The sequence below is a fragment of the Xiphias gladius genome, chromosome 21 (genome assembly GCF_016859285.1).
Source record: "Xiphias gladius isolate SHS-SW01 ecotype Sanya breed wild chromosome 21, ASM1685928v1, whole genome shotgun sequence".
In the NCBI taxonomy this organism is placed as follows: domain Eukaryota; kingdom Metazoa; phylum Chordata; class Actinopteri; order Istiophoriformes; family Xiphiidae; genus Xiphias; species Xiphias gladius.
Genome location: NC_053420.1, coordinates 25,710,543 through 25,728,213, shown reverse-complemented (window position 1 = coordinate 25,728,213; position 17,671 = coordinate 25,710,543). Strand labels below are relative to the sequence as shown.

General features: G+C 42.9%; 3 protein-coding genes across 8 annotated transcripts; 1 reads left to right on the top strand and 2 right to left on the bottom strand.

Annotated features, from left to right (window-relative positions):
* Nucleotides 1-84: 84 nt before the first annotated feature.
* adnpa (activity-dependent neuroprotector homeobox a) lies at nt 85-4,167 on the bottom strand. 2 transcript variants are annotated; one of them, XM_040115948.1, is made up of 4 exons: nt 4,056-4,167; nt 3,409-3,521; nt 2,982-3,074; nt 85-2,880 (listed from the first exon to the last, which is right to left on the bottom strand). In XM_040115948.1, the coding sequence occupies exons 2-4, from the start codon at nt 3,514-3,516 to the stop codon at nt 547-549; spliced, it is 2,535 nt and encodes an 844-aa protein (XP_039971882.1). In that variant the 5' UTR covers nt 3,517-3,521; nt 4,056-4,167; the 3' UTR covers nt 85-546. The 2 variants fall into 2 exon arrangements, with proteins under 2 accessions (XP_039971882.1, XP_039971881.1); XM_040115947.1 differs by lacking the exon at nt 4,056-4,167 and adding an exon at nt 3,665-3,751.
* Nucleotides 3,731-12,303, top strand: mafbb (v-maf avian musculoaponeurotic fibrosarcoma oncogene homolog Bb). 5 transcript variants are annotated; one of them, XM_040115953.1, is made up of 4 exons: nt 4,391-4,525; nt 4,806-4,941; nt 5,041-5,201; nt 10,230-12,303. In XM_040115953.1, exon 4 carries the CDS (start codon nt 10,310-10,312, stop codon nt 11,294-11,296), a length of 987 nt encoding a protein of 328 aa, XP_039971887.1. In that variant the 5' UTR covers nt 4,391-4,525; nt 4,806-4,941; nt 5,041-5,201; nt 10,230-10,309; the 3' UTR covers nt 11,297-12,303. The 5 variants fall into 5 exon arrangements, with proteins under 5 accessions (XP_039971891.1, XP_039971887.1, XP_039971889.1 ...); XM_040115955.1 differs by having other exon boundaries at nt 5,038-5,201; XM_040115954.1 differs by lacking the exon at nt 5,041-5,201 and having other exon boundaries at nt 4,393-4,506.
* Nucleotides 4,629-7,446, bottom strand: si:dkeyp-97e7.9 (DEP domain-containing mTOR-interacting protein). Its single transcript, XM_040115960.1, has 9 exons — nt 7,361-7,446; nt 7,034-7,212; nt 6,776-6,899; nt 6,390-6,568; nt 5,967-6,179; nt 5,748-5,870; nt 5,556-5,626; nt 5,027-5,131; nt 4,629-4,922 (listed from the first exon to the last, which is right to left on the bottom strand). The coding sequence occupies exons 1-9, from the start codon at nt 7,441-7,443 to the stop codon at nt 4,797-4,799; spliced, it is 1,203 nt and encodes a 400-aa protein (XP_039971894.1). The 5' UTR covers nt 7,444-7,446; the 3' UTR covers nt 4,629-4,796.
* Nucleotides 12,304-17,671: the final 5,368 nt, after the last annotated feature.

Here is a 17,671-nt window from a genome sequence, read left to right as displayed (position 1 = left end):
ATGTTTTAAAATTGTCTGTTTTCACAAGACCTGGCACAAAAGATAGGTGACTGAATGATTGGTGTAGAAAAAAAATAAAATGTATTTATTAAACAAACATATTTATTAAAACATGTACATAAGCAAGTAGCATATCCTACACTTTCTAAATGTGAAATGACAACATGACACAGTTCTTTGTCACAATTGAGGAACAAAAAAAACTATGGAAGTAGGTAAATTGGCATAATCATAAATCTTGTGACCGTTATCCAGTGAATAACAGATTTTATGAAGAGACTAACAAAGAACAATGGCTAAAATATATACAATGTCACTTACATATGTCATATATTTATGCATTATAACGTATCTTCTTTCCTTCTTTCCAACACTGGTAACAAGGTCAAAGTGTGGAAATAAGAGTTTTAGTCACCCATGCCATTAGACCAAATATTTGTGATTTGTAACTGTCTGTAGACCTGTTTTTTTACCCTCATCATAGTTAATACACTCCTTTTAAAACTGAACTGTTACTCAACCAAGGCCCAACACCAAGCAAGGACACTAACAGAAAGTCATCCAAGCATTTGTTTTCCCATCATGCAAAGAGCTCTCCTTCTCTCTAGAAGGATCGTCCGTCTTCACAGATACTGTCTCATCTGTCAGCTTTGCTGGCTCCTGGGATTTTACATTCTCGCATTGATTTGTCTCAACACTTCCATTCTCAGTAGGTCTATCTTCTGTTTCTGGTTCACTGTTTGAATCAACAGAAATGGTCTCTGTGCATGTACTGAGTTTTAAGGTACAGTTTAGTGTCTCAAACTGCTTGTTTTGGTCTGTGTTTGGAGTGCCAGACTTGAGGCCTCCAGTTCTCCCCACTGAGGAGCCCTCAACCCTGCTCTCCTGAAAGATCAACTCATGCTTAACTTTCTTGAGAGCGTGCATGTCAAAGCCGAGCAGCACAGACAACTTCTTGGTCTCACACTGTCTCTCACACATCATTTGCTTGTTTGCAAAGTGACTAGAAATGTCAGATTTCCACAGCCACAGACTTGCAGATAGCTTTTCCTCTTCCTGAGGAGAAAGGTATGGTCGCCGGTTGAAGTAGGCCGTCAGGAAATCTTTCCTGGCCTCGTATGTCTTGTGCTCATAGTTTCTCGGATCCAAAGCAAGGCCATCTGATTCAGCCTGATTTCCAATGGCGGTAGTGGGGGAAATCTTTGACTCCTTGCTCAGTTTTATTCTCTTAGGGCTGGATGTGGCCTGTATTGGAGGCTGCCTCTTGAGGAAGCCAGCCCCGGACGAGTTGAGAGTCAAGGCAGACTTGAAGCCTTGGCTTGCCTGATTCCTACCAACAGCTCTGCACTGCACGAGATGCAGTGTTATTGTGGAGGCAACCATGTTACTGGTGTACACTCCTAAGCAATGAATGCACTTGTATGTCATCTTTTTTTCAACAGGATGCATTGTTTGGAGCACTTGGTGTCGCTCCCTCAGATGCATGGCCAAAGCATCAGAGATGGGACCTTTGAGGATGGTGAAACACAGTGGACACAGCGTCTTCCCTACCTCACTCTTGTTCGTCGTTGAAGGGAAACTTCTAGTAAGGGGTTCACTTTTCTTCTCAATCATTGTTGGAGCGGTAAGCTTGACCAGAGGTGGAACAGTATTCTGAGCAGGTCCTGACTGATCTTGACCATTGATAGATTCCTTCATGTTAAAAGTGAGAACAACAAGCTGAACATTACTGGACTTATCTTGTTTAATGGTGAGATCAAAGGTTAGTGGTGTTGCTCCAGGGGGTCCAACAAAGTCATCAGGATGAGCCTGAGCCACATGCTCCATGATTTTTTCAACATTGTGGAAAGCAGAGTGGCACTGTGGACAGGTGAGCCCATGGATTAGCATGTGGTTAAGCAGTGTGTCACTGGGCAGATATCGGTTGCAAAGCAAACACTTGCTGGTGAAGTTGTGGATTTTCATGATGTATTTGGCCAGTGCCCACACTTTCTTTGCCTTGTGCGCACTCTCAAAATGAGCACTATAGAGGTTTTCAGGAAAAAGCTCATTGCAAACTGTACATATCTTCCACTTCTGTGTCTGGGCTGTGCATACACCAGTGGCATTATTTTCAGCCACAGTGCTGTTGCCAGGAACTGTCACACGCACCTGATTGGCTACGATGGGGGACTGATTTTTCACCACGGGGACTGCTGGCTTTAAATAGCCAATCACTGGTTGTGCTGTCGGCTCAGATCTAAGTGGGTTGCCCCTACTAACGATCAGAGGTGCAACGGGTAAGGTTTGAGACCTGGAAACAACAATATTAGCATGTCCAATCATGGTGGTTACTTGAGCACCAATGCGTTCGTGGTACTCTATAACATGCTGTACTAGAGCCTCGTAGCTACGAGTGGAAAACTGGCAGCGTTTACAGAGGATGTTGTTACCATTGACAGAATTAGCACCATTTTTGACAGAAGATTCAGAAACCATACCAAGATATGGTGAGACAATATGCTGAAAATGTTCCCTGTAGATGTGCCTTCTTACAACGTTGTAGAGACTGTCCCGGAACGTGCATTTTTTGCAAAAGTACATCGCTCTCTCCACACCGTCTGCCTGTCTGGCTCTATCCAGATATGTTTTGTCCTTCTTTCGCAGTGCAGTTCTTTGTGAGCTCCCATAGTTCTGCCGTGTTGTACTGGGTATATGGAATATTTTAACATGCGTCTCCAAAGTTCTCTTGCTTGCAGTGAATGTGCAGTATGGACAGTTGAGCAGAATTTTACTCTCAAAGATTTTCCTGTGTACATTACGGAAGTGATTCTTGTAGCCTGAGTAGTACTTTGAAGAAAATGGGCACTCTGTGCAGCAAAATGGCTTTGATCTGTATTCCTATCAGACATCGGGGGGGGAAAAGCAATTACATTAAGATAAATATAGTAATCTGTGCCTAAGAAATTGAAAACAGTAAGGAGAACAAAAATAAGATTTACCTGCGTTTTAGAGTATGTTGGATCCCATGCGCAGATATCAAGGCAAAGAGTACCCTTTACAAATTGCTCATTAGGGCAAAACTCTTTGAACTCCTGTGGAAATAATAGTTATTCTCAGTAAGTTTTTGTTTATGTACAAAGTGGCAGGTTTGACAGCATACAATACTTGGCAATTATTAGCCACTGTTTTTTTTTTTTTTTTTTTAATTCTCCTGAGCTTACACAGTTAAGTTACTATTTCCTTCTTATTTGAGATAAATTCTTCTCCAAGCAGACCTTTAAGACTGTCACATAATTTAAGAATAAACAACAACACACACTTGCAACTATATTTTAAAACGTGAATTATAATCACCTATAAGCACCTATATAAGTTATGTTTCCAAATTGAATTTAGAGATTCTACAACACAATACATGCAACTCACCTCTGCTGCCTCCTTGCAATACTCCAGGCCAATGTCTCCAAGTGCTTTTTTCACTTGTTTTCTTGCTCTCCTGATTCTTGTAAGGTTATTCACTGGGAGTTGATACATCTCTCCTGACAAACAGCACACTGCTGATTAGTCTGAGGTTGGATTCATGTAAATTAATGTGTAAAATATAATTTGACACCATAATTCAATCACTGACATCATAGGGAATGACTTCATAGAACAGGCGACATGCCCTTTCAATACTTGCCTCCATTCAATAAATTACTGTCAGCATATTTACTTATGATGACAAGCGTTATCCATGTTCAAAGCTCCAGTCTCTTCATGGGCCCGGTGCTGTCTCAGTGGACATGCTTCACTTTTAGCCTTCTTCGCTGACTGAGTGCTGGTTTTGACCAACAATAGTGAATCTGAGAGTAGGTCTGTGACCTTTCCTGCTCCACTATGTCCAGTGATTTCGGGAATCAAAGTTTTATAGAACATGTTGTGGTTTGCTTTGTGTGCTAACGTTACTGTGCTAGCCTAAATTAGCACTGCTGCCTGCTGTTGTATAGCATTGAAGCTAGCGATTCACAGCAGGCTAGCTTTATTTATTTCTTCATTCTCACAGACGAAACCTATTGATGTGTTTTACCCACCTTGTGATACGTCTGAAGTCTAGCTTTGCACAGGTTGCCTCGCTACATAAATGGCTAACAAAGAAGTTAAGTTGCTGGTCGGGACGTGCAGACTGATGGTGATGTTCGCTCTCCTCAAAGCCGGTGCTGATGCTCTGCAGCTCCACAGCTAGCTAACGACGCTGGCTAGTTAGCTGTCACATCTGCTTTGCTGCTGCAGCTGCTAGCTAGCTGGGGGGGGCAAAATGCAGGGCAGGATTGTGCATATCTCATGAAAACGGTAGACTCCAAAACTGAAGAGTGCCAGCACCAGCCGGTGTCCTCTGAGTACTTATTTTACCTACACCGGTGGTCAGGCAAGCCTGCTAGCTACCGTTATCTATTCGTAGTGAGCCAACTCTCAATCCAAAATGGCGACGACAAAAAGACGGAAGTCGTAGCAGGGACCAGGGCAGAGGATGGATGGCCAAAAGTTTGTACTCATTGTGGTGGTAATATTACAATGCTTTATTATCAATTATAGAAGAGCTAACGTTATTGTTCAGGAATTTGTGTTTTTTAAAACACAACCCTTTGTGGTTTACTTAGTCTTGCTTCACCATGATAAACATTTTCTCTGATTTGTTTGTTTCCCATAAATGAGCAAATTAACTCTGCTCCTGTAGTCTACAGCTCGAAAAAAGGCGTTTCGTATTATTATATTTCATTTCCAGCAAATGTAGTCTTGTCCTAAACAAGAAGCAGACTTAAAGACAGTTGTTGTCATTCCAGTGGTTCCATAACTTCCAGTACAACAGTACGCGTTCCTGTCATCACCAGTCTGGAGATGGTCCTGTAGTCCAAGTGGAGAACACACTGTCCATTCACCTGGCACACAAACTGCCGCACCTAAGGAAGATTATGTCAGGTACATAGGTCATGGGTTTGTCTCCTTATAATGTCATTTTCTCTCTCGGTGCCATGTTAGTAACAGACGGCATACAGTATCTAACCTTAACTCCAGCAGCCGCCGCGGGGCTTCCGGGGTCAACAGCCTGCACATAACAGGGAGCGATGCCTCTGATGACAATGCCCCAGCCCAGGGCGTCTCCTAACACCTGGGATCACGGCAAGAGATAAATTACACATTCTGTTGGGATCAAATGGAATCTGCATTGTTCAGACTCGGTGAGATACAACTCCATTAGTTCCGAGGGAAAAATAATGTGTACAGAATAAGATGGACTATGAAGGGCGCCTAAGTGTGTTACTGCTTTGTTTTAAATTGGTAATAGATTACAATGGCTTCATGTTGATATCACAAAACTTGTAGGCAAAAGCTCACCCTAAATAAGTCTCCATTTTAGAGAAGTAGTTCAGTTTTGTATCTTAATGGCATCACAAATAAAGGCTTTAATTATCCACTTTTAGACTGGGGGGGAATGTCGTTCAGGTTATTCTAAATTAATGCAATAAAATTCCTAGATATTACATAAATTTAAAATCATAAGTAGCCCAGATTAAGCCATTACAGTAACTCACTGTCAACACTCTTTTGATGAAGGGTGCACCTGGAGCCTGTAACTCTTCACATGTAAAATTTCTCCTGAGGACTGTAAAATCAGGAAAAGATGTTGTTTATATGCTTTCAAAAGCAATCCCGAATACACTAACTACTAAGGCTTTAATGACATTTTCAAACATTTCTCAGTTGAATATTAATTACACACTTGCCTGATTTAGGATTGTATCTCGTCAACTGGACAAGTGGTGGAAATCCAGCAGAGTGAAGCTGAAGGGAATTCAAGCTGCCTTGACGCCCACTTGTAACCTGTTTCAAGTCTTTAATCGAACCCACTATAATTAAATCAGTAGTGAAATTATTATGCAATAATTACAATTCACAACAAAGTGTATAAAGTGCAGAGTGCAGAATTTTTTTCTTTTTTTTACCAGACTGGAAAGCATTGTTGCTCTCCTGGGGTGGGCTTTTGCGCACAACAAATGGACTGTCTGAATGGTTGTCCTCTTGTGTTAGCACTGCCACACCTTCGTCACTGTCTTGCCCACTTTCACTTAACAGTTCAGATAGGCGGCGGCGGCGGCGAAAATTAATGCAGAACTGATAGAGTAGTCCACTGTCAAAAAAATCATGCTTCTTTGCCACTAGTGTTTGGAAGTGAGAGAGAGAGAGAGGGAGAGCACAAAGCAGCCGTGGATTACGTTTTAGAATTAATGGAATTTTTCACAAAGAATCGATGAGTGAATTTGCTTCAGATTGCAGAAGTCCCAGTTGGCCAACCCCTGCTGGCAGCCGCTGACGGCCCACTCATCGCTAGTATCATACATCAAAGGGCAAATGAGGGCTCTCCTCACCGTGCTGAATGATGCCATGCTCCTGCAATGCGCGGCACAGCTCCAGTCCCCGACGCCGGCTCTCTGCCTCTCCGTTCTGAAGGAGCCAGTCAATCAACTGGCAGCCAGGAAAGGAGCGCTGATATGCAACACCATGCTCCTCTCTCAGCTGCAGAATGGAGTTCTTGTCCCCTATGAGACTGAAGAAACAGATACAAAAACACGAAACCGGTTTCTCATAACAGACAACATAACCAAAATACAGTGTATCTGGCTGGGTAATTTTAACCCAAGCCTGTTAATCACATTGGTATGTATCTCATCATTAGTATCATTGACATTAAACTTCAAGGTCAGGTGATTCTGCTGAACCAAGAGACTTCCAGTACAAACAGAGCAGCTCTTACTGTTCATACAGCCGTTGTCCCCGCATGAAGATTTTCACCTCCGTATTAAAGGGAAATGTCCCATCATCCTTGCGGAAACGGTAAAGCAGTTTGGCATCTTTGAATACTGGCCTCTTATCACAGACTAAGAAAAGGCGTCATACAATTTCAAACAAGACTTGAAATCATCGAGTGTCAAAACAAAAACTATAATTATATTTGTACAAAAGGTCTTTAAATATCTCTTTGCCGAGGTTTGCTTTTGTGCTTCCTTCTTACCGTGATGAACGATGTCATGATCCATGAGGTGCTGCATGAGACTGACCGCTGTTGCTCGATCTGGAGCTTCCTTATGGCTCACAAGCCAGTCTATAAGCTCCCGTGCTACAAAGCAGTTGGGATACGTGCGCAGGTGGTAGCGTCGGTCCTTAATCAGTTTTCCATCGTGAAGTCTCAACCTTGAAATGAAGTTTAAATTAACCATAATCCTAACTTGAAACTTAACATCCGCCACGTGTCTAAACTTAAATGTCAAATCTTATATCTTGCATTTTATATATTTTAAATGGTTATTTTCTGAGTCTGTCCTCCCCCCTCTTCTCATACCTGAGTTGTTCTCCAGCAATCATGACTTCAGCCTTATGTTGTCTAGACATGGCTTTTCTGCTAATGCTACTTGCTCGCTCCATGTTTGCTATCTCTGGATGGAAAAGTAAGTGAGGCTCACTTTTAGTTACGATCCTTTGTGTTTACAAAATAGGCTCCGAAACACACAGAAGCCCATTGCCATGTGGGATGGATGTTGTGTAAACAGAGAGAAAGAGAGAGACAAAAGACACGGTGCATTTCCCTCAGGATGCCAAAGAGAGAAGGCCTCCTGACTCAAGGCTGTCCATTTCTGTCCATATTTTGAGAGTAACAAATGAATGACTGTTGAAATTCACATGATAACCCTTTGCTAATTGCCTTCATGGTGCCAATCAGCCAGCTACAGCCAGTTAACGGATGTTGTGGCGTAAGCTGGGTTTACTGGAACTGGTTTTGAACGGTTTGATTGTTTTTAGTGTAGAATTCTGCATGGAAAGTAGCACTTCAGAAGCATTTTGTACTCATTTGTGAAAATTTCAAAAACACAAAATTTAGGATTATCCGGGGTGTCTACGGATGTTACAGCTTCCTAGAAGACACACTGTTATGCGTTAGACTGCTATCACTGGACGAATCTGAATAAGGTCGCATTAAATATTAACCAAAGAGTCAAAATTAAAGAGGCATCGCATGATTGTCTATTAACAGGAAAACCAGAAAGACATGTCAGTGACAGTACTTGCTATGCACTGTTTATACTCAGAGTCGGTGTCGTAACCAATGACAGCACAGGTGGTGTTAGTGGGCCTTGTGAATACAAAAAGGGACTGCTGCCCCTTAGTTCAATGGATAGGCTGACCTACACCCCGACCGTAGCTCCAACCTTAAAGGATTCTGGTAATACTTATTTACCAGAATAAGTATACTTACTTATTCTTATTGTCAGTAAATCCCACGAATAGACTCAATCCAACAATCCTTTAACTTTAATCACCTGGTACATAGGTTTAAGCTAATATCTATGTTCTTAAACAAGCTTGTTGAGCTATCGATGTTCTGGTGATGCATAAAACATTGGTTATACTGGTGTATGGAAATTAAGTTTTGTTTATGGAGGTGTGACTGTTTTCAGGCCTGCGTGTTGTGGCGAAATATGATCTGACGGTCTGCTGATGACGTGCAGCTAGGCTGCTAGGATCCTATCATTAGCATAAGTTTTACCACATAATGTGACCTTGCCCTGCTGGCATGAATCCGAATATGTGTCCCTGAGCCATCCTCGCTCAGTCACACTGTCTCCTCTTTTCCGCTCTTCCCAGCAACGAAAACTGCCCAAAACAATTACTCGCTGTTCTTGGGCAGCAATTTCTATTGGTTTTGGCTTGAGTCCTATATCTTGTCAATGAAGCTTTCACTATCTTTGGAGTAAGCACTGCCAGACAGGGTCACCTAGGGGCAGGAACATTGGTTAACCCTTTGATGTCCTGTGCAGTTGTGTCACTTGTGGACACCACTAGGGGTTGCAACCCCAAACCAAACGGGGGACCCTGGAACAGGCTGGATATTTATTGTGTCAGAGCTGTCGCTGAGCTGCTTCGATAAAACCTTCAGCCACTTCTGTGGTTGTCAGGGCTCAGGGGGGACCTACTGTAAAATAAGCAAGTGGCTAAGGGGGTCTCCCACAGATGGTTTAACCCCTGTGTGCACGTTCCACACCTTATGTGCACAGTCCTACAGGCTGTGAGAATAATCCAGAGTTCATAGCATTGTATCTGTGAAAATAGGGGTGATAGAACAAGTCTGGAAATATCCCCAAAACAAAATAAATCAAAACAGCAATAAATATATAAGTAAGAAAAACAGAACGAGGAAGGCGCTAGAAGGCCCTGCGATATGATGATGGTTTCTTGTGAAGACTCATTTTGTTAGTTTATATATGAAATATGAGCCTCAGTTTACTGGCTTCAGAAATACAATTTCTCCGTCTTGCATTCATGCATGCCTGCAATGCTTCAGGCTGTAGAACCATGTGTGGATACCGATATTGAGACGCCTGTAGTGTAGACTTTTGGCCACAAGATGTCCCCGTTTACCTGTAAACTAACGAAGGAACGCGTGCAACCACAATAGTGTCAGATGAATTGTTTTGCAGCCTCCTTCTTGTTGTCAACGAGAAATCATGCAGTCGTGGCAACGCGTCAATCATCATGGATTCAGAAATAAATGTACACCAAATTGAGATCGAAAGAATAATTCAAATTGTAGTCCGGTTATATTAGTATAGATTTGTAGTAGACAAATGTAATCCCATATGTTTAGTGAATTTGCTTAAATAATCAAAGTAATGCACAGAGCAGTCTGGGTGTGCAGGGGAGTTGACTGGACCTAATGCACCCTGTGTAAATTGAAAAAATCTCTGTGGGATAAATAGGCTAAGATGTGTAATGGAGGACAAGTCAAATAAGAAAAGAAAACCCCCTTACAGGAGAGAATGTGTGCCGCTGCTCGTTTAGAGGCTTCGTCCAACGATCCTCTCGAACAACTCGCGGGGACAGACCGGTTGAAGCTTTTATGCAAATGTCCCCCTTCAGCGTGTTTCCATTGGAGAGGAGCGTGGAGGTGTAGTCTGGAAGGCGTGACATCATGCCAATGCAGCTTTATGAAGAAAGTGCGCTTCTCCCGACCAGGCAGAGGTGCGTCCGGTCCTCTGGCATCAGTGGGCTTTTAGTTTGTGGCCCCAGACCACCAAACAGGCTGCGCGGTGCACAATCGCCACTCGGTACAGAGTGTGACAGGCTGGAAGCCTTTCCACGCACGCATGTGTGTTTTTTTTCCCCCTTCTGAGCTGAAATCAAAGTTTGGAATTACTGTCGTTTTTTTTTTTCAGAGCGCGCTGTCACCGACTGCATGAAATAGCTGTGGACATCTAGAGCTCTTTTGAAGAGACTATTTTGCCATTTAACAGCTATGACCGCCGAGGCGCATTCGCATCTGGGACTGCAGAAAACTCCCATGGATTTCGTCAGCGACTTCGACCTAATGAAGTTCGGTGTCAAGAAGGAGGCGATGCAGGGGATAGACCGCTCCTTCATCGGGCCGTGCACCCAGCTCCCGAGACCCGACTCTGTCTCGTCCACCCCCGGCAGCACACCTTGCAACTCGGTACCCTCATCACCAAACCTCAATCCAAACGAGCAGAGAAATAACCCCGGGGGCGACCAGTTCTGGATACCCAACAACGGGGGTTACCCTCAGCAAATGTACCCTCAAGCTTTTGGCCTGACACCCGAGGACGCAGTGGAGGCCCTCATCAGCGCCACGGCGCAGCAGGGACACCCATCTGCGCCCCACAGTCACCATCCGCCACCTTTTCAAGCTGAATACGAAGGGTACGGCCACCTGAACGAGCCTGTCCAGCACTACCCGGGACTGCCGGGTCACCCCGACATGCAGGGCATAGCCAGCAGTCACTGCCAAGACCCCTATCTCAAAGATGACATGGGGAGTGTGTCCCCTCAGTCGCCGGAGGCCCAGCAGGTCCTCGGCGCGCACCACCATCTCCAGCAGCAGCACAGCCGCCACGACAGGCGATCCGGCGCCGACATCCACTTCTCAGACGACCAGCTGGTGTCCATGTCCGTCAGGGAGCTCAACCGGCTTCTCAGAGGCCTCAGCAAGGACGAAGTGATGCGTCTGAAGCAGAAGCGAAGGACCCTGAAAAACAGAGGTTACGCACAGTCCTGCCGCTACAAGCGCGTCCAGCAAAAACACATTTTAGAGCACGAAAAGACCAGCCTGGTGTCACAGGTCGAGCAGCTCAAACATGAACTTAACAGACTGATCCGGGAGAGGGATGCATACAAACTGAAATGTGAGAAACTGTCCGGTGCTAACTGCTACCACGAAACAGGGTCTACTAGTGACAACCCTTCCTCACCCGAGTATTTAATGTGAGTTTGTTAATTTCCTGCAGAACAGATTCTTTTTCCATAGGGAGCCATTTATGTTGACAGTTGGCCTTGCTCCTCAACAAACAATCTCGTGGATTCATCAAGTTTTAATTAACGTTGGACATAAGGATATCACTGAAATAATTGTATTAGACACAACAAGGCAACAAGTTGTGAATGGAAAATTACTATGAAGCATGCATGCAGGACATGTATGAGATGTTTTTTATTTTATACAGGCATATCTGCATTTTGTCTGAAAGGAGATACTTGAAATCAGAGAATATTCCCTTATATTAATATACAACTTTAATCCTTGTGCTTCAGTTACTGCTCAGTTTTTATTTTGGTGATTTTGTGTTGCTTAGTTTTTGTAGCTCAAATTATATTTTGTGTTCGGCTTCCTTAAAATAGAAAACATACTGAAAAGATTGATGCTAGAAATGACGTTCATATTATTTTTATGAAACTGATTCTGCTGGACAGATGTGTTCCTTATTTGCTTTTCTTTTAAATATAATATACATTTACGAAAATTGTTTTTCATCCACTATGTTTTTCATTTACTATGGATCAATAAACCTATTGTGACTTTTTAAAATTGTGTCTCATCTGCTGACAAATTACTGTCCCACAAAAAAACGGTCTGTAGGGTAAAATATTTGCCTCACATGCACAATTTTCTTTGCAATTTCCATCAAGGCAGTGTAATTTGTTATACTTATGAGACCTATTCCAACATTTTTTATCATCACTTTCACAAACTAAAAAGAAAAGCTGTTTTTAAATTCCTAAATCGATATAAGCAGAAACATCCAAGATAATATTTGTGCACACTGCATAAAATCAGGGTATTGAAGTCTATCAGTAAGAAGGCTACATATTATACATAAATGAGGAAGTAAATTGACTCATTTGTGCAGAGTGCATTCTACAAGGATACAGTCACAAAACATTGTCTCCACTATAAATCCATTTTCTAAGCTTACATTATGACCCTATAAAATTTTAACACACTCTAAATTCACAATGCTAGTTTCAAGAAGTCACGTTTCTTCCTTATCGTGTTAGAAGTATTTTGCTGGACAGCCAAAAGAACAAGAACAGTAAAAATCACAGTGTTGTCTGTTTGTTAGTTTGGTGGTGAATGAAAGGACGAGTGGCTTTCTCTCCTTCTCTGACCTTTGCCCTTCATGGAGTGCTGCTTCCTGTGGGACCTCGGCATGTGAAAGCACAGGGGGCTGACTGGCAGGGGCTGTGGGGCACAGATAAAATGGAGTGGAAATCAGGCTTCCCCTCTGCTCTCTTCCTCAGACAAACAGATCACCTCTGCATTCATTAACAGAGGAAGAGAAAAACAACAACCAGGGCAGAGTGCTCGCTGCCCCTCCGGCCGGCCGCAGAGGAATCTTTTCATTTGATATGTTTTTTTGTTGTTTTCTTGTTTTTGTTTTTTTGTTTGTTTGAAATCCTCAATCAAATTTCCTGAACACAGATCATTCTCAATTTGGGACTACAATAATATTTTGATGACCGTAATAGTTCCAAGGCCAGTGTGATAATGTGTGATAAGTGGTCACATTGTAAATTGAGTTTATAACCTCTGTGATGGCCTGTGTGCAGAAAATCTTTGAGATTTTTTCGCCGTCAGAGGAGACTTTCTCACTCTTCCCCCGCTGCAAGGGTTCAGCTGGGCAGGTGGCTCGGATAAAGGCACCACCCTTTAGCCTGGAAACCAGGGTCTCTTTTCAAGTGTGACCCCTGACAGATTTGACCTCACCCTCTGTTGAGGGAAAGCAGCTCTAAAATCCAACCACAGGTGTAAAAGCACTTTCCTTCTGAAAACAGGCGAAATCCCTGAAGGTCAGCCGGCTGCGCTGGGAGTGCATGACGTAGATGGCTGCGTTCGTGAGCATTAAGGATGAAGTGGAAAATAACCAGATGGTTATAGGAATTAATAATGCTCTTCTGTATTTTAATGTTATCGGGAAGGCATCATTAATCAGCGGCCACTATACTGTATATGGCATAAGACTACATTTACATGCAAGGTTTAATTTCAAAATGAAGGTATCCTCTATTTTAAAACGGTACTCTTAATTATACTCAGGAGCAGTAAGCCTACTCACATGACTGCTGTCCAAAAAGTAAAATTCACCCTCAATTTTTATTGAAAAAAAATTGTTTTAAAGAAGTTGAGTTCAATTATTTGTTCATTAACTTTTTGTCACAGATCAATATTGTTTTACATGTCATGATGTCATTTGTAAATGACATAATCTGTGTAAACATTAAAATGCTGCATGCTTAACATCAACTAAAACGGATAAGAATTATGTAGCACTTGAGATTGAACTACCTTACGTCCAAGTGTATATTCACAGATACTGTACCGGAGAAAACTAAATGCATGGTATGCATTGATATGTATACTTACATATATTTTACATTGTATATAGTGATGCGTTTTAGTAGTTTGGTTTTTCAAACTGTGTAGTTCCTTGTTCAGTGTCATATATTTGCGCACTTGCATATATCATATGTGGTTTTCCAAGCAGCAGCGGAATAGTACAGCAGAAGTGTTGGCGAGGAGAGTGGTTTGTGGTACTGTGTGACAGTGTGCAGGGTGCCATTGTAGAAACGATTAGCCAGCTCTTTTCCCTCACATGTGATAGGCTGGTGGACCTGATGTGGGAGCCTCGCACTCCCCACCTCCCTCCTCCTCCTCCCCGCCACCAACACCCCAAGCCCACAGCGCCTGAGGCTGGCTACTGAGTCAGCAGGAGGGAAAGGTGTCTGCACGGCTGTGGCATCAGAACAAGAGAGAAAGCCAAATAGCTGGAGAAGGATAAAGAGCGGTGAAAATGGTTTAGAAAAGACACGGTTACATTTTTTTAACAGATTGAGAGAGGGAATGGTTGAAAAAAAAAAAGTCCGAACAAGATGATGAGGCAGGTTAAAGAGGAGGTATCATCATCTCCTGAATTATTTGACTCTAATTTTTCACAGTGACTAATAAGACAAAGTGGTCACTCCTAAGTTAACTATAACACACTTTAACCCAACGAATAACACTTATGAATGACCGGTGTTCAGTGAAAATACTCAAACGTGTCCCTCTGAAACAGTGGAACATGGTGCCAACCTCTTGGCTGAGTCCTGGGCTTTGCCAAGGCCTGGCTGGGTCTCAGACAGCGGACACAGACAGAGGAATGCTGCAGATACTCACCATTGTGTGGGGAGAGGCAGAGGAATGCAGGCTGCCAGGCTACGTACACTGACACCAATGAACACAGCCAGAGGCCTCGAGCCATGAGGGAAGGCCGGGCCACAGTCAAACATCACTCACCACTTCCATGTGTGATATCATACCCATCTCCCCTGGACGGTATTGGTTTGGTCCAGCTCGGCTGTCTAAACACTGAGTATCTTGTTGAAGACCTCCTGACTGACTGACACAAAAAACTATTAGAGATTAGATACAAAAAAGGGCTGGCCAAATAAGAATCAGTTTATCAGCTAAGTAAATATTCCTTTGTTCCAAACAAACCCTGTTGATCAACCAGAGGATTCTCCATTCACAATAATGATTGTCACTAATCTTCTGTGGCTAAATGTCACCTGACCAGACATTTGACCCCCAATAGCAAGCCATTTCCAGCCCCAGCCAGTTCTTTCACCGTTGTTTTGCAACAGTAAAGTGTCTCATACTGTGTGATTGTCTATAAGAGTGGCTTCACGTGAAGTGCAGAGAAGAGATTGGGATGGAGGACAGGATGGACGAGAGGCTTCCTCTTTCACTTCCTATATGAGGGTCTAGTCAAGTGACTCTTTGTGAGAGTGTTAGGTTGTATGTCGCAGGAAAACGCAGCTTCGACGGCTGTGGTTTCCGCTCAGGATGTCCAGTCGTTTCTGCGTGCAGTTGTGACACTGTGAATCATGCAGTGATCACACACGCACACAGATGTCTCCATGGACATGGCACACAAACACACGCAGACATGTGTATGCAAACACAGATATTCATGTGTATGTGCACGTTCTAGCTCTCTCACACACAGGCACATATTTTTAAAAAACTTGTGATTGTGACGAATTATGTTTTTGTCATCAATGTAGCTTTTTCTCTACTGATTGCCTTAGTTCCCACATGGTCTATGGAAGTATTTTTGTGCCTGTTGCTACATTCGGAAAGATTACAGTAATTATGATTGTACTAGTGGTAATGACGAAAGTTATCACATGATGGACTCTGCAGGATCCAACAGAGTGGATTAATGTGTAGCCTCGGAACTACGATAAAGCTTGTCCTGCTAACTTATTGGCTGTAATAAGGAATCTGGCTTCCTGGGGACGTTGCGTTCAATGTGTTTGTGCATGAACTCCAGGGGATCTGATAGGAAGGCACTCTGATAAAGTGTTTGTCACGTTTCAGTGGACACCACGGAGAAAAGTGTGACAAAGTCCTGTTACATTACAGACCCTGGACTTTGGTTACAGAGTAAAAGGTGAGCCACTGTATGTAATAATTATACAAGTTCCTCCCAGTGTGACAGAAACATAAAACACCCTAAGCCTCTTAACAGAGGTGAAAAGCAGAGGGGTTTTACTGGCATACACAACAAGGTAAAGGAACTAGTCAGCCGATGTGACAGTGACTAATTGTTTTATATACATTTCAGTAACCAAACCCTCAACACCTTGACTTTCGTTGCTACAATGGATACTGTATTTTTACAGCATAAAAAAAGGCCAAAGAGTGGAGAAAGGATTATTGAATAAGAGAAGAGAAGAGAGGAGATCTCTTTCCCTTTCATTCCCTGCTAGGATTTCCTGTCCTGTTTTATGGGGGTCATGCAGCTGGCAGGCGCCCTCCTGTTTCTGTCCATAATGATGACAGGCATCCATTAGTGCACAGTAGAAACACGAGACACAGAGTTTAACTCACCCCCCCCGGACAGCCTCTTCCCTTTCCATAGCCCCTGCACCCCAGTATACAACCTACCTATCTATAGGGCAGATAATTGTGGCTCTCAGTTGCTGTTGGCAAAGCTTCACTGATTAAGGGTCAGCTCCTGCTCAGACAACAGCATGTGCACCCTGGCGAGTTTAACACAACCTGGAAAGCAGGTCCAGCCCTCGGGGACCATATTGTGTCTCTGGTATATAACATACTCGCATCCGGGAAAAGTAATGGTGGGACTCTGGTTTTTGGGAAGAGCGCTGCAGATGAGAAAATAAACATCTGGCTGCCGTTAGGAAAGGAAAGAGAAGACAGCATGTTTTGGTGGTTTTAAATCTGAGTGATTGTGTGTGTGTGTGTGTGTGTGTGTGTGTGTGTGTGTGTGTGTGTGTGTGTGTGTGTGTGTGTAGGAGATAGATCATTTTATGTTTTTGGGATAATGTTACTGTGTTACTGTGAGTTTAAATGAATGGTGGCCCAAAAAGTGAGAACAGCAAAATATATCCTATAAATTAAGGCAATCATATATTTTGATTAGATTAGTTGGAGATTCCTTAAAAAATAAGATGCAATTTTAGAGTAGATTTTCCTGACATATTGTTGGTAAAATATAGATTTCACCAAAAAGAATAAGAAAAGTTGATGGGAACAGATGACGGGTTTTGACAAACTACAGTTGTTACGACACTTGCACCATTCAACACCCTTCTTCATAGGTTTCTATGGGTGTCACTGACATTAGAATATGGCAGTAGTGTCATCATGGTGAAGTCTAAAAGGCCTCCTTGGAATTGGGTGTGTAACTCTGGCACTAATGTGTCATGTTAACATCTCCCTTATGTCATAACTCTTCCTTTATGTTTCTCAGAAGCACTGCGCTAAACTTAAAGCCATATTATTTTTCCTTTCGGCTGATTTTAGCGCAGCCGTAACCATCTGTGCCCTCTACGCAGTAGGAGGATTTGGCAGAACAGGGTTCACACGCCCATTCTTTGATTTTCTGGCCATCTTTCTCATTGTGCTCGACGTTAAGCCTCTGCTAAAACAACTGAGGAACAACCAACTGTGTGCTGTGGTCGGACTGTCAGGGAAAGAAGCTTGTTGTGGGCCAACACATGAATATAAGGGTTCTATTTAAGGGGATGCAAGCCTTTATACAACAGTGAACCCATGTACTTGTTTGCTCTTCTTGTGGTCAAGATACAGGAAGTACTTTGTACTGGGATTTAACGGCAGAGAAAAAAGAAACCCTAACTTCTCAAAAAAATCAAATGAAAGGTTACAAGAAAACAACGAAATTTAATGAGGGTGTGATAAGAGTTCCCTCTGAATTTAAGATACAGTTCACTTGTAAGACAAACATCATTTCACACAACCCGCATTCAATCTGTTTTTTGAGACTTGATCATCGCAAAC